This window comes from Erigeron canadensis, chromosome 6 (assembly GCF_010389155.1).
Source record: "Erigeron canadensis isolate Cc75 chromosome 6, C_canadensis_v1, whole genome shotgun sequence".
In the NCBI taxonomy this organism is placed as follows: domain Eukaryota; kingdom Viridiplantae; phylum Streptophyta; class Magnoliopsida; order Asterales; family Asteraceae; genus Erigeron; species Erigeron canadensis.
In genome coordinates this window covers 41,674,463-41,691,126 of record NC_057766.1, presented here as the reverse complement: position 1 = coordinate 41,691,126, position 16,664 = coordinate 41,674,463, and the positions used below count along the sequence as shown (strand labels likewise).

The 16,664-nt window shown below is 33.6% G+C and overlaps 1 protein-coding gene across 1 annotated transcript; it reads right to left on the bottom strand.

The window, feature by feature from the left end:
• Window positions 1-980: 980 nt before the first annotated feature.
• Window positions 981-3,137, bottom strand: LOC122603954 (zinc finger CCCH domain-containing protein 29-like). The gene is made up of 2 exons (XM_043776822.1): window positions 3,004-3,137; window positions 981-2,853 (listed from the first exon to the last, which is right to left on the bottom strand). Exon 2 carries the CDS (start codon window positions 2,845-2,847, stop codon window positions 1,051-1,053), a length of 1,797 nt encoding a protein of 598 aa, XP_043632757.1. The 5' UTR covers window positions 2,848-2,853; window positions 3,004-3,137; the 3' UTR covers window positions 981-1,050.
• Between the last annotated feature and the right edge of the window lie 13,527 nt (window positions 3,138-16,664).

The window sequence follows — 16,664 nt, the reverse complement described above, 5'->3', positions numbered from 1 at the left end:
TCTTTGAAGCTTTATGATATATAGTTAAGGACCCTTGACTTGTAAATTGGATGGTTGATAAGGAGTTTATATTTAATTTACCTGAACAAATTGGGAATTGATATTGCTACAGCAAATTTTAGCCATCTATAATAAATCCTGCATAATACAGTTATACACTGTGTAATATAGTTTGTATTTTTGTTGTAAATGGCTAAATTTTCTTGTATAAATATCACTCCGTGAACAAAATACATGACATTCAAGTATGTGTTTGAAATAGGATCATATCTATATTCTGTACAGAGAATATGAATATTATGTAAATATTATCTTATTATAAGAAAAAAAAATAAAGATTAAGAAAGTTTTAGTTAGTTAATTAAACTTTGAGTCATCTTTTATGCAATATTTTATTTTTAATTAAAAGAATAAACATCACTTGAGGCCAACGGCTCAAATGAGTTAATACAATGATTCAGTCTTTCTGTCAATAGTATACAACTTACAATTACAATATAAAACTACAGAAATAACAATATTAAATCTTACAATTATTAAAAGTTGATAAATGAAAAAGTCCGATATAACAATACTTTACAATTATTAAAAGTTATAAATGAAAAAGTAAAAGACTGAGAAATTATACCAACTTTGAAAAAACTTGCAGGCCAAAAGCCAAGACCATATCGGCCAATTATTATGACCCTTTTCTTCTCCAATCAAAAGATTACACAGAAAATTGAATTATTGGCTATTAAATACTCAACAACAAGATACAATAGGATTAATAAGACTTGATCAACAAACTAATAAAGTGAAGAAGCACTAATTTGAACATCTTAATATTGTTTGAAATGAACAAATAAATAATCAAATTCCCAGTTGGGAAATTATGAAACAAATTACATCAAATTATTAAAAGAAAAAAAAAAAAAAAAACTAAACACCACTTGTTTGTGTTGTAAGTTAATCAAGAGTAAATGTTCTTCCTCTGCTGCTATTTTAATCAAATATAATCATAAGTAATCAATCAAAGAAATTATCAAAGAATTAATCAAGCTTTTGCTCTTATGCCATAAGCTTTTCTTGCTCTATGTACATCTGCTCAACCCATTGTGGCACAGTTTCTGACGAGCTATACAGTCCGGCTCCAGCCCATGAACCATCTGGCTCCTGGTTCCCTTTCATTGGTGAACCACCGTTCCCACTTCTGAACCCGAAAGATGCCGACTTCCTAAGCTTACTTGCATCTTCACTGTTGAACCCCCAATCCACCTTCCCATCAGGTGAACCCCATTCCGAATAACTGGGAGATTGACCCATTGACCTGAGACTCATTGTGTTTCCTGCACCACGGTCAATGAAACTCTGGCTACGTTGTTTGGCGAATGCGTTAGACCTTGAATTCATCACTGCTTGCGCCACCGCAGCCGATGAATCAAACCCGTAACTCGTTGGTATCCTACCGGGTGAAGACGGGTAGGTTGAACGAATCGGGTTAGAGTTTTGGTTCTGCCTCATTTGTTGACGAGATGGCGATCCATAAACATCTTCAGTATTATTTGGCTTCATATCCCCAAATCTATTTGTACTATTATTGTTGTTGTAAAGATTAGATGATAAATCATCAATCATTTGTTGCCTTTGTAGCATCTCCAATTCTACTTCAAGATCTCTAGCGTGCAAAGAAGTCTTTAATCGACTACCGGGAAGCTGTAACGCCGGTGGTGTTATATGAACAAACTTGTTCTGCCACATATTATTGTTATTCACCACCGATGGACCAATAGAAGGCGACATGGGCGGAGTTGAACCAATTCCCAACGGACTCATCGACCCCATTTCCATCGACCCAACAGCACCTGATTTTGGAGAAGGAACAGCCGAGCCAGTAGACGCATACAAAGGTCGTAACTCCTCAACCTTGTGCGCGAAAAAGCAAACTTTTCTCGCGCACCCGGTTTCATCTTTACACAAACGAGTTCGGTATTGAGCTGGGTGAAGCCAAGACTCAAACACCCCGTGTGCGTACTCGCAGTTGTCTCCTTTTACACAAGTCCCTTTACGAAACTCGGGGCACGGTACACATGTGTATTGATGCTTCCTTGGATCACGACGCCGCGCGTTCTCCCCAGGATGAACAAACGGACACTCGGTCCAATCATGTGAATAAGCTCTTGAACATGGTTTCACCTTAAACATATACATCCTAAAGTCATCTGTACCATAAACCCCATCGTTTATATCCGGCAAAGATACATCAATTGGATACTCTTTTTTCGCCGAAACAATTCCCGTCTCTTCGTTTTCGACTTCAGCTGTTTCGGTTTCCTCGTCGCTAACAGGAACCCCCATGAACAACATCTCTATAGCCTTCTTTTTGTTTGACTTGACCCCACGAGCGATCAAGTCAACAGGTTTGTTCCCGTTATCATCAACTATATTAGGATCTGCACCTGCTTCTAATAATAACTTGACAGTTTCAAAAGCCAAAGACGAGCCGCCGGCAGCCGCACAGTGAAGAGCTGTGGCTCCGTCAGAATCGGATGTTTTATTGACATCAACCTTATTTGAATCGATCAGATGTTTCAACATATTTAAACTGCCGTAAACAGCCGCAATCATTAACGGCGTTCGTTCTTCGAAACCCATCTTTCCTTTACATCCGTTCCTTCTTCCATACCAGAAACTGGCGTCATCTAAACATGTCGCGTTGTTGACTTCAACCTCGGAGACAAACCCAGAAACATCATCGGTGGCTGCTAATTCAAGTAAAATCGAAGACTTTAAGAAAAACCCGTTTCTATTTTGCTGGATGTTTTCTCCTTCCATGATAACGAATTTACTCTTCGGACCCTTACACATCAAGACCTGAAATAGACATATACGCGTATATATTGGGATTATTTATTATTGAATTGATTTGTTAAGAAAAACCATACATAAAGTAAGAATAATGAGTTGTATATATAGAAATAAAAAGATATAAAGAATCAAAAACATATCATTGAAAATAAATACCTTGATTCGATTGACGGTGAAAACAAGTGAAGAATAGCTGTAAAGACGAGGATTATGTTGCGCGAACGAATTGAGGAGACCGATGAGGATGAGGGGGGAATGAATTGGGATGAACGATATTTGTATTGTATATATATATTGTTTGGATTATTTATATATGGAAATTACTATAAAATAAAATAACAAAAATAAAATAATTAGAAAAAGGACACACGGGGGAAGAGCGAGTTGGGGAAGGGGGGAGGAAGGTGTGACTTTTCGTTTGTGTTTTTGTCGTTTAGTTTTGGTGTGAGTCAAAGCATTCAACAATGGTGGAATACCCACTTCAATATGTTCAATGCAAATGAAATTCAGATTCAACTCTAATGACATTCATATGTAATTGCGAATTATTTGACTCATTGGGCTTTATTAGGCCTCTCCTTATAGGAGAGTCAAGCCAAAGACGGAAAACGTTGTTGGCAGCGAGAGTCCTGAAAGCTGCGTCCCTCACGAGGACTCTTGAAGATGATCGTTGTGGGGCCAAGGGAGTATACGAGCGAGTAAACAAAAAAAAAAAACCTTTTTTTTTTAAATTTTGTTTCCAACGGCTATTTTAAGTGTTTTTTTTTTATCTATTTAAAACCTTATCATTTTACAACAATCAATCAACAACAAAACACCATATCAACTCATTTCTCCAAACCATTCAACTTCAAAATGCCAAAACAAGTGTGGACTACATCAGAATATCTTTTATTATGCAGGTGTTGGATACAAGAGGGTGAAAATGTTAACACAGGAACCGAAAGAAGTGTCTGGACCAACATAACTGAAAACTTCAAAAATAATTTTAACCCAAGAATAATTTTAATTTTAACCCAAAAATAATTTTAATGATTATGTATTTCGTGTTCTTTTTATCTAGTACTATGTTTTATTAATTTTGTGTTGTCTTTTATTTTTAAATAATGTAATTTGTGTGTTATTAATAAAATGTTTTTTTTTATTATATTTGAATGGTGTTTTGTTAATTAAATAAATGAAAAAAGAAATGATGATGTGGCGAAGAAGTTCTAAAGAAGCTGTCTTATAGGCCCCTAAGACAGCTTCTTTAGAACTTCTTCGCCACATCAGGACTCTCCAAGACTCTCCAAGACTCCAGTCCTTATAAGGAGAGGCCTTAGTTTCCTTCACTTGGGTTTTACTACCCTGCTCAAAGAACCCTAGACGCAATGTTTAAGCTTGTAAAAGTTACATTAAAGGTCCTTTAATTTATTACAATCCATAGGTTTAGTCGTTCTACACTCATGTTTTATAAATTCTATACTAACCATTGTTTATATGATTATTAACTTTTTGTTTAAGAGCTATTTGATTGGAAATTAAGTCTTTCAACTTGTTTATAATATCTTTTCTGATATCCGAACAAAAAGCTTTTTCTACTGTGGGGAACAAAATTGACTAAAACATTTTTGGAAGGAGATTCCCCAAGTTAGTCATGTTAGGCTAATCTTATCCCTTGGATGAAAATCAAGGGTCAAGATTTAAAGATAATGATTGAATCTTAGTTCTTGATTTTCAATCAAGGGTCAAGATGTCCCCAACTTAACTCAAGTTATAAAAATAACTTGAGGGCAAAGTAGCTAGTCATTTTTAATTTCGAATTTCGTTTTGAATTTTTTTTATTAGCCAAATGGATAATCTGTATTTTCCACCTCATTTCTCTCTTTTTATTTTCGTCTTTCTTTTCTTCACTGTATATAGGTTTGACCCTTTTCATATATAAATACACATATATATGATTGAAGCTGACTTATGAGTATAACAACATTAGTTAACCACTTAAGATTTCGATAGTGGCGTTATCATCGATTTCTAAAAACCAACTCAAGACTTGAATATTTAACCAACTACATCCTCGTCGGAATTTTATCTCCGGCCAACCTCTTGGATAACAATCGAGCTCGTTACCAACTCAAGACTTATATAACAATCGAGTTCATTACCACCAGACAACATCTCCGGTCAACTTCACCATAATTCATCTTCGGTCATTTGCTACCATTCACACCCGTCGCAACCAGGGACGGTACTACAAAATTTAAATTTTGTCATGTATTTTTAAATTTTTTTATATAGATTTATAAAAAAAAAATTATAAGGTTTTTAATATTTTGCCACTTTTTATACTTATGTTTCATGAATTTTCTAATTTTGCCCCATCTAAAAATTTTTTTTTGATACTGTCTCTACTCGCAACCCGTTTCTGTCTTCATTTACGATACCCACCACACCTCTTTGTTGAGCAAAACTTCCACCACCAAGATCTGACAAGGAGAGAGATAAGAAATGAAATAAAGCTTTGGCCATCAAAAACGATGTCATTCTGTCAATCTATCAACATATATATTTATAATGTTTTCACATGTAAATAAACTTTAAAAACACATTATCTAATACATAATTTAGGACTTCTCACAGTTCTTGCAAAAAAAAAGAGTTTTTGAAATAAGAAAAGTCATCTACAGTTTTATCCTAGGTCACGGGTTCGACTCTCCAAAGTGAGGCATCCTGTGGTTTTTCCTTTGAATCACCTGAACGGCTCATGGTTTGCATCTCGTAGTGTAAAGGACGTGTAGGGCTTTACCATCGTATGTTGAGGTTTCCCTTAATGTCGAATACCGGTCTGCTGTTAAAAAAAAATTTAATTATGTAATAAATAGAAATAGACAGTCTTACCATATTTGAAGATAAAAAGACTTGGATAAAGACTTTCAGATTTTCTAAAGTTGAAAACAATTTTATATGTAAAGTTAAGAGATTTTGACCCTTGAATTAAAATCAATAGTCAAAATTTAAAGATGATTTATAAAATTTAACCTTTGATTTTAATCAAAGGGTCAAGATTTCGCAACTTTACCTATAAGGTTTTTCAACCTTATATGATCTTAATTCCAAAGATTTCTTCTTGAATGTAACAATACCTTCCATACCCTTGTTGAAAGGTATAAGATTCACCTGAGAAGCCAAGGATCAAAGAACGGTAAAAAAAAGTGTTATATGTGTGGTTCTGGTTACCGTATGTAGCATTTGGAAGACGAGGAATGATGTCATTTTCAACAATAATTAGCAAAGGATATCGAGGGTCTTGAAAAGATCAAAGTAATGGAGGAGAAATGGGTTTGCTGGTCATGTTTAGGCTATTTGGGATACTGCTTGGTTTTTGGGGCCTAATCCTTTATTTTCTACTTACAAGTTGTTTCCGGGCATTCTTGTTATCTGTACTAACATTGTAATCTACCGTCTTGATAGTTGAATCTATTAATATAACGAGTTTTGTTGGTCGTTCAAAAAAAAAAATTTAGTTTCTAAAATACGTACACTACTCCTATTTCTCATTTCTCATTGCTACCATAGTTAGTCGCTCCCACTATCATATTGTCATCATCGTATAGCACGAGTATCCTCTGTTACTATTTAATACATTCCTTTGCCTACTTCAGAAAAGAGTTGACCAAAACTGATAGAAACATATATTCTGGTGATACATAAAGTTATTTCTTTTAGTATATAAATACTTAGACAATCTCCAAATATAAACAAGTCGATAAAGAACATTAATAAAGTAGGGACTAGGGAGAGAAAAAGTTGAGAAGCAAAACCCCAATTGAGTAAGTTTGTCTCGATGTCGCTTTCGTAAACAAGCTATGCTTTTCAAGAAATTCATTCAAAATAAGTTACTTTGTAAAAAATTATTATCTTCAATAAACTTTCATCGATATTACTTTACTTATTTATTGTTATTGTTATTATCAACAACAAAAAATTTTTTTGGTTAATTTCAAAAAAGAAAAAAAAAAAAAAATTCTCTGTTGCGAGTCTTTAAAAAAATGGTTATTATCAACAAAAAGAAAATAAAGAGAGAATATGAAGAAGGGAGCATATGTTTGTGGAGTGCGGCGCGTGTGGTGGATGTGGTTACCAGTTCAAGGATCAAAGATTAGTTGGCCAAATGGTTTAGACGCGTGACGCAGTTTTTATTTATTTGTGGTGGAGTGGAGTGGGTCCGTTTATTGTTCCCTTGCGTGGTCCATTGGCGCTATGTTTGGGTTTTGCCTGGTCAAATATCTTGTACTAATAATAATTATTGTATTAGTACTTAACGATAACAATTACGAGCGATTTGAATTTTTTTTAAAGTAGCAGTCAAAAAGTTAGAAGCTGAACTTTGGGTTGGATCGGCTGGTCCGCATTTTAGATGTATATCGATTTACTCGTAGCAATATGTTCATGGTTTTGAGAAACACTTTGACCATTTCTGTTAGCGATCAATGAATGTCAGGTTGATTTGAGTGTGGGGGGTGTATTATTATAGTTGAGTCATACGTTTTAAGTTCCAAACATATTGAATTAACCACGAAAAGATTATTTTTAAACCATCAAAGCATATGAATATGCCTATAAACAGCAATATACGAATACAGTCAAATTTATATGGTACTATGAGACTGTGATATAAATTGTTATTTGTATAGATACAACCGTTATTATCGATAAGCTCAAAACTCAATTCAGTAACCGAACTATGCTAACCATAATTTGAGTGAACTCTAACTCAGTTTCCTAAGAAAGCCCTTATCAACCGATAAGTTAGTAGATAGCCCAAAAAAAACTAGTAGTCAAAAGTCAAAACATTGACAGCACAAAAGAGGAAGAACTTGGTCCGACAAATTTGACTATTAAAACAATTTGGTGAGCGAATTCATGTAAATCGTTTTAAGTTGAACTTTGTCAAATTTGCCAATCGGAGTATGAAGATCGTCAATGGAAGTGTTTAGACTTTCTCAAAGTGCATTAATAAGGTTAATAGGTCAACTCGGCTGTCCTTATCTCTTCTTTATAATATTACTCCTTCAAACTACGGTTTGAAAGGAACGCCAACGCCTGTTACTCTGTTAAGTGCTAACTTAAATACCAACCCAAATTTTGACCAAAACAAAATCCAAACAAAAGCCCAATTTTATTAAATACCAGTATACCACAATAATTTAAATCAGCCCAGTACAATTAAAATGCAAATTCAGATCCACTGATATGAATCATATCCTATGATTAATTATTTAATTGAACTATTTTAAAGATATTCCAATCTTCCAAAATCCCCTCTATATTTTACAATCTTTCGGTCTTTCTAAGGGGACTTGCTTATGAGAAGGAAAGAAAAGAGACATTATCTTTAAGTTCACTTTAGAATGGAGTTGCCAACTATTTAAAATGTTAGAACTACGAGTAGAAATCAAAACCTGTTTTTACCCTAGATATAACATCTCAGCTTACCCCCAATACATGAAAGTCAACATATGGGTGATGGATCCTAAAATAAATAAATAAATAAAACAACATATATGGTGCACAGATAATTATACAACACGTTCCGAGAAACATAATAATCCTAATATAGGAGTGCGTACTGGAATGAAGGAAAGACGGGATACCTTATGCTTAAATAGCAAGTACGTTAATTAAATACAACATATTTAATTAGATGTTACAAGTCTCCATGGTAAATTATAGATGAAGGTGCATATGGTCGTTAGACAGCTTCCAGCCTTGATATCAACAGTATAACATTACACGACAATAAATCATCGACGCGGTATAGCTAAATAAACATAGCTGACCGGTACATTAACAAGTCATTCATGATATGTATAAATATTAGCTAGCTCTGAAACTTGATGACCCAAAGAGTTACAAATATTTTCAATGGTATCGTATATGTTGTTGAAGCTAATTTTCAACAACCTGAAAAGACAGGTCGTAATTAGCTAGTACTTTAATAGAATAGGTTATTAGGTTGTTTGTATGTTTTGTTAACAGACGAAGAAATAAAAAAAAAAACAATACACATCTGGCCTACCTCTATATTTCCCCTTCATTGATCAACTGCATGCAGCAACTAGCGGCCCAATCCAAATCTGCACCTGCTCTAGCATTTGCTTATGGAATACTTCTATCTCAAGTCCCATTTTACTTTATAAATTATAAATAATGTAAATATAATTCACCTTTTTGGGAAAGCGAATGTTTTCTGCTGGAGCCCAGCCCAGCAAACCCAGGCCCAATCCAAAAGATCATGACCCTCATTTGTTATTGGGCCCGAGCAACAACAAAAGAAAATATATTTTGTTCTTTTAGAAAATTTCATATATGTCATTATTATGTTATAAAATATCATATTTGCCTAATTAAATTTTAAAATATCATATATGCCATTTCTAATCTCCTTAAATATTAAATATGTCATTCTTAAGTAAAAAATATCATATATGTGCCCTAATACATTATTGATATTATATACAGGGTCATAATTATTGAAATATATCTAACAAGTCATTAAGATATATAAAATACTTTAAAACGTGGATTGATTATAAAAGCAAGTAAAAAAAACATGTGTAACTATGATTTCTAAATTATTTTATTAATAATTTTAAAGAATTTTTATGTTTTAATATAGACGAAATTAGTTTAATTGGGCATATTGGGTATATTTCAATGACATATTTGATGTATTTCAAATTTAACAACAAATTAAATATATATAATATTTAAAATTTTATTTGGAGATATTTAATCTTTTTTACTTAATAATGACATATTTGATATATTGGTAGATTAGAAATAACATATATTTGATATATTTCAATGACATGTTAGTAAATTTTGAAAATAATGGCGTGTATAATATCTATTAGGCAAAAAATGTTTAGAATATGAGAGGTATCACCCAAGTCAAAAGGCCCATACACATCTTTAAATAATAATAATAATAATAATAATAATAATAATAATAATAATAATAATAATAAGAGTTAATTGTAAGAATCGTCTACGTGGTTTGTCCATTTTTCGTGGTTTACATCTTTCTCAAAAAAACACTAGTTAAATCAGTCCAAAGTTCATACTTTTGTTGCATGTTGCATCTTTGAAATTGATTTCGTCTATCAATCACCGTCAAAATACATCATGTGCCCCTCACATGAGCGAACTATAGTCATTTCGTCTGTCTTTCCGCTAATCTTTCTCTTTAACCTGCTTGTTTAAATCATTTTTGTTTTTAATATATTTGTGTTGACCAAAATACAGATATTTTCATCATCATCCTTTTCTTTATCATATTTCACATCCATCCAATATCACATTCATCCAACATTCCAACGTTATTAATACACTCTTTTCATATATAATTTCACTTATATTCTTCACTTATATTTTTTCCACTTATGAAAACTATTTTTCAAAATCTACAAAGCTTGAATTCATAAAAGAAAAAGAATAAAAGGAAACACAGGATATGATAAAATGAAACAAATTAAAAAAAAATAAAAATACCACAGTGGTGTCCGGGCTTGATCCGATCATGGTTGGTCAGAAGTGGGTCATGGCGGTTGGCTTTCGAAAGTGGGTCATTAGATAATATTCTTGTTTCTATTTTGATTAGATTTGATTATTTTTTACATGTCGCACTCTTGCATTTTCTTATCATAACCATCCCCACTGTCATCAACATCGTCCACCGATTTCCATTGTTGGAAATCACAGGCCCAAACTCGTACAATCAACACACTAATATGTATGAATAAATTTGCAGGAGAAAGTTTGAGGAAAAACTTACTATATTGTTGAAAAAGGGTTACTTAAAACAAACTACACTATACCTATTTATAACTAAATAAAACATGCTCCTAATAACTAATATCCTATTTTCTAGCAATGATCCCACGTACAACAATCACCTCTCCACTTTCAATTCTTTCTCCACAAAACTCGGTCAAGACTTTGACAATTCTTATCATGACCCATTTGCTATACGGTGACCCATTTAATTAACTAACATGTACCCGTGACCTATCAAGATTAACCCAACATTCACCCCCTTAATCTTGACGTCGATCTTGCTCGTTCTTGCTTGCACTCATTCCTGTATCTCATGCTAAAACCAAAATTGGTTTTTCTTGCTATTCTTGCTAACTTGCTTTGATTCGAATCCATTCTTGCTTGCTTTTTTCGAATCTTCTTGCTTCAATTAACAGGCTACTTGCTACCCATTTTCATGCTTGCTATAAATTTGTTATTCGAACCTTCATTCTTTCTATCTTGCTTGGTTCGGTTTCTTGCTTCTTGCTATGAGCCACACATGACTCACTCTTGCTAAATGCACTTGCTACATGACCACACAGGTCCACTTACTTGCTCATCTTGCTGACCTGTATAGGTTTTCTTGTTATTGCTTCTGATCAAAAATCAGATTACTCTTGCTTTTCATGCAGAAAATCTTCTCTGCACGACTTACTTTCTTGCTGATTTTGTTCTTAAGACTTGCTAATGCTCTCTTGCTTCTGTTCAGTTCCATCACCTGTCACACCCTTGTCATCACGAACAATACCTTTTCTTCAAAAAACAGTCGTTTATGAACCAAAACCTGGTTCTCTGTTGTCTTTCTCTCCTTCTCGCAACTGATCACGAGCAACCAACTTTCTTTTCGGTCTAATGTAAACTTCTCGTTCTTTGGTTCACAATTTCGGTCTGACTTTCTTTCCCAGGAAACCACCAGTCTAGGTTACCTTAGTCTCGGTCTTTCTCGGTCTACTTTGGTGCGAGACTTCTGTCATTGTCACACCCACGGTCTCATTCTTACTCATTCTTTGACACAAATGAGTTCTCGGTCTTTCTTTCAAGCCATTCGTCTACTATGGCTTCCATCTTTCTTTCGGTCTAAGCTTCCTTCAAGAAAGCTTCTTTGGTTTTGCTTACTTTCTCGGACATTCTGATATATGTAAGCTTTCAGCCACATCAACGGTCACGGTCTTTTCTACTATAGAGCAATTAATCTTCTCTTTTGACTTTATTCTGATCACCATTGCTGCTCCCTTCTTCAACCCCGCAGCCATGGGGCTGCTCCCCCTTCAACAGTCGACTCTCAAACCCGCAATACGAACCCTACTCTCTGATACCAATATGTTGGAAATCACAGGCCCAAACTCGTACAATCAACACACTAATATGTATGAATGAATTTGCAGGAGAAAGTTTGAGGAAAAACTTACTATATTATTGAAAAAGGGTTACTTAAAACAAACTACACTACACCTATTTATAACTAAATAAAACATGCTCCTAATAACTAATATCCTATTTTCTAGCAATGATCCCACGTACAACAATCACCTCTCCACTTTCAATTCTTTCTCCACAAAACTCGGTCAAGACTTTGACAATTCTTATTATGACCCATTTGCTATACGGTGACCCATTTTAATTAACTAACCCATACCCGTGACCTGTCAAGATTAACCCAACATCCATGGTGGTGGTACGTCAAGTGTTGGTGGTTAGAGATAACGGGAGATGGTAGTAGTGGTGGTGATGACGGCAATTAACTTGGGAGAAAGATGGTCAACGATTGAATGGTCAAAGAGGCGTTTGTGTTGGAACAGGAGTGTGCAGGCTGTGTAGCCATATTTGATGTGCATATATATAAACATAAATCTAATGCTTTCATGATTAACGTTTTGTTGATAAAATTTGGTTTGTAATTTTTAAGGGAATTAATTAATTACTACGAGTATATCAATTATTGTTTTTTTGGTATCATTTTTGAAAAATGATAGGGGTTGTGAAATTGAATGTGGAAATGAAGAAAATATGGAAAGAAGAAGAAAAATGTGAGATTATGTCTATAGCGTATTGATGGAGTTGCATAATACGAGGCCACTACAACTAGTATAAATCAATGAGTTCCACTTGTTTTTTTATTTTGGTTGGGAAGGATCCTACCATTAAAGGAAGTATTTGGGCAGATTAAGTGATAAGTGGCGGCTGGCAAGCAGAGGTTACCAGAGGTGTGGTTGCTGGCGACGGTGGCTGTGAGGAGAGGGCAAAAAAATAATGGTAGGAGACTAGGAGCTAATGAATATATAAAAGAGAAAGAGGGACTCATTTTAAATATACATACCCATAAAAATAATTATGGTCGTGAGCTGTGTTTGTCCAAGCCTGCGGTGAATATTTTAGATGGCGATTGAGATATATACATACGGAGTAAAAGAGAACAAGGCGGAATAAAGGAGCCCCCCCCCCCCCCCCGGTAATCAATATGTAACACCCCAACAAGGCGGAATAATGAGATATCACAAGAAAAGCACAACACGACATGGAAATTAAGTAGAGACAACTCTAAATGCATTAAAAGGATTTGGAAATCCATACAATTCAATCAGTTACAAACCCGAGATCATACAAAAATGCATAAGGAGCATGACCATTAAACGTTTACAAAAGATAGTATAAAAGATGGCATATGATCCTAAGCATCATAACCCATAAGCGAGAACTATAAATCACGGATCCATGATAAGTCCAAGTCCAATCCTAGCATGCAAACAATCAATCATCATCCAACAAGTATTTGATTCACCTGTTCATTTGAAAAGTGTACTAAAACGGGTCAACATAAAGTTGGTGAGATCGTAGGTTTAAATAATGAAAATCAAGTGTGTCGGGATAACAACCGTTAATGATATACGAGGAGTAATAACGTTTAATGATGTGGGCTCAACAACCCAATACGTGAGTATAAAGATACTCATAACGTGGATTCAACAATACATAACGTGAGTATAAAGATACCCATAACGTGGATTCAATAATTCATAACGTGAGTATAAAGATACCCATAACGTGGATTTAACAATCCATAACGTGAGTTTAACAACCCGTAACGTGAGTATAAAGATACCCATAACGTGGATTCAACCATCCATAACGTAAGGTACGTCCATGGCACTGTAAGTTATGGTGCCGTGCAAATACGAGTTTTGGTGTCTGATGCTTAGTTTCTTGGGTATCAATAACTGAGATGAACTCTAACAAATACACCCCCTCTACCAGATCGATCTTAAAAATCATTAATTTGCAAGTAGGATTAGCTTTGACCTAATTTTATGCTCAAAACCCTAATTCATTTTCTAAGATGTTTAACCCGAAATTTTGGCCAGGAGTCGATTACATTAGACTATAAACATGATTTAAATTATAACCCACTCCCAGAATTCAACTCCATCCAATAATCAAGTGAAAAACCCGGTTTTGACCCGTTTTACCCATATCAAACCCTAATTCAACCCATGAATGGTTTCTAATTGGTTTTTGACTCAAAAATGCTTGTATAAGGTTAGAAATAGATTTATAAACATGAAATGGTCAATTAAAGACAAATCTAACTTACCAATTCCTTCCAACAAGCTTAAATCTGAAGTTGAGCTATAAAACAAGCTTCCTTGCACCCTGACTTTCTAATTTTGGATATGATGATTAGTTTATGCTATTGATGATGAATTTATTATTAATCTAGCCCAAAACACATTCAAGGGTAGTAAGAACTTAGTGAGAGAGAGAGAAGGGATATTCTTGCATTCAATGAGAAGAAAGAAAATAAAAGATAAGTGATTGGATAAGGGAACGGAAGGGTGGGATTGGGTCAAATGGTGGTGATTCATGGGTTATGGGTCGACCCACAGATCACCCGATTACGTTTCTAGTTTACTTATAAGCTATATTACGTTTTAAGCCGATCAATATGTTCACAATAAATAAATAAATCATTTAAATTAACTAGAACAATAAATCGTTTAACATGTTCGGTTCAACAATCGAATATTCAAATAAGCACGTTTAATTCACGTTTATTAAAAGTCAAATGAGTCAAAATTCACGAATGTTACACAATAATAGAATGAATTCCTTCTTTCTTCATTTATGCCGGGAACCTCTTTAATAATAACATTAGTAGATACATTGCATAGTTCTCACAACTTTGAAAAGTGGAAATAATTTTCGATTTGAATTCAAAGTAATTATTATACAATTAAATTATTACAGTCAACTTGGTTCATTATTGAGCCATAATGGCATTACGTAAGCATTGATGTTGAAATATATATACTGTAGTATTTATATCTATCGAAACATAACACTTTACACTTGTAAGTTGTAATTGAAAAAACAAGTAAATTATTGGAGGATAAAATCTAAACTTTCGCAACTTGGGATAACACCCACTTTGAATTACTCGTATGTGTCAAAGACTTTCTAACGAACACCGTACATCACAACACTATATTAAAAGAGATAAGTGCATAATAATCAAAATTAAAATATAGACATATAGTCGATTCTTCACACATGTAACTGAAAAAACTAACAATGAGAAGGGGATTATCTTCAAAACATGTAGTCGTTCTCAATACATGTAACTTAAAAAACAATAAAGATTCAAGTTCCGGAAAATGCGAAACATGGGAATATGGGATAACACCTCTTTGTATTGCGTTCCTAGTGATCGTATCAAAAACACTGTGGAGTGAAAATCCTCGCAGTTCAAGTCACGAGAAGTATCTAGGATCATGTTGATTGATTTGGTTCTAGATATAGTGTGTTCCTTTTTGTAATTGTAATTGTATTTGAATTTGTTGTTGTCCGTACTCCTTGCCTTTTACTCCCTCCGTCCCATTTTAATTGTCATGTTTTGACTGGTCAGGTCTTTTTTTTCTGACTTTGAGCGTAAATATCTTTGTTTGTATTATATATTAGTTGATAGAAGTTATATCAATGGAAAGTATGTTTAAAACCTAATCAATTCATATAAGATATATTAAGTGTTATATAACACAAACAAAAATATTTACGACCAAAGTTGAAAGAAAAAGACTCAAAAAGTCAAAAATAGGACATTTAATATGAGACGGAGAGAGTAGTATTTTGCTAGAGGCCTTAGTTTTTTAATATATGTAATACTGTCGTTTAAAAAAAGTATGTGCTATTCAATGGTCTTTCTCCTCCACCGATTAAGCCTACTTATGACATATATATATACTAGATATTTTACCCCGCGCGATGCGCGGCTAATTAAAAAGGTTATTTTATGCATTAATAAATAGCTATTCTATAGGCTTGTTATGTTGAAATTGATTATGTTATAGTTAATGGTTAGTTCCTGGATTACTCTGGTCATCTTTTGTCTTTTCTGACATGTCGATATCACAGTAAACCTACTATAGTGATTACACACCAACATTTAACCTAAGATATTTTGATATCATCAACAAATCAAACGTAAATCGATAATGTAGCATGATATCTATATATTCATCAAACGAAATAATATATACAAAGTAAAAAAACTAAACATGACAAAAATTTAGTCATATAAAATGCATATAAATACAATACGAATAAGTAAAAAACTAATAAGATGAATAAGAGAAAATCATTATAGTTTTTGCTTTCAGTTATGCTAAAAAGATGAAGAAAAAACCTTATGGAGTGACGGGAAAAATAATCCTAAACAAAATTAGGAAATAAAGTATTTTATCTCTAACAATCAAGAAATTCATTCGTAAAACTCAAAATAACTACTTTTATCATTATAAAATAGACATTTTTTGTGGCTAGAATAACCAATTTTGGTTAAGGTTTCGGCCAAGAGAACGAAGGAGAAACAACAAAATTGTTTGGTCGTGTATAACCTAATAATATTTTTAAATAAATTTTAAAATTTAATATAGTCTTCAAAGTTGTATATATTTTAATAAATAATATTATTTATGTCAAATATC

Bases quoted from the DNA above. Each gene is read 5' to 3' on its own strand.
- LOC122603954 (XM_043776822.1), bottom strand. From the start codon at position 2,847: ATGTGTAAGGGTCCGAAGAGTAAATTCGTTATCATGGAAGGAGAAAAC.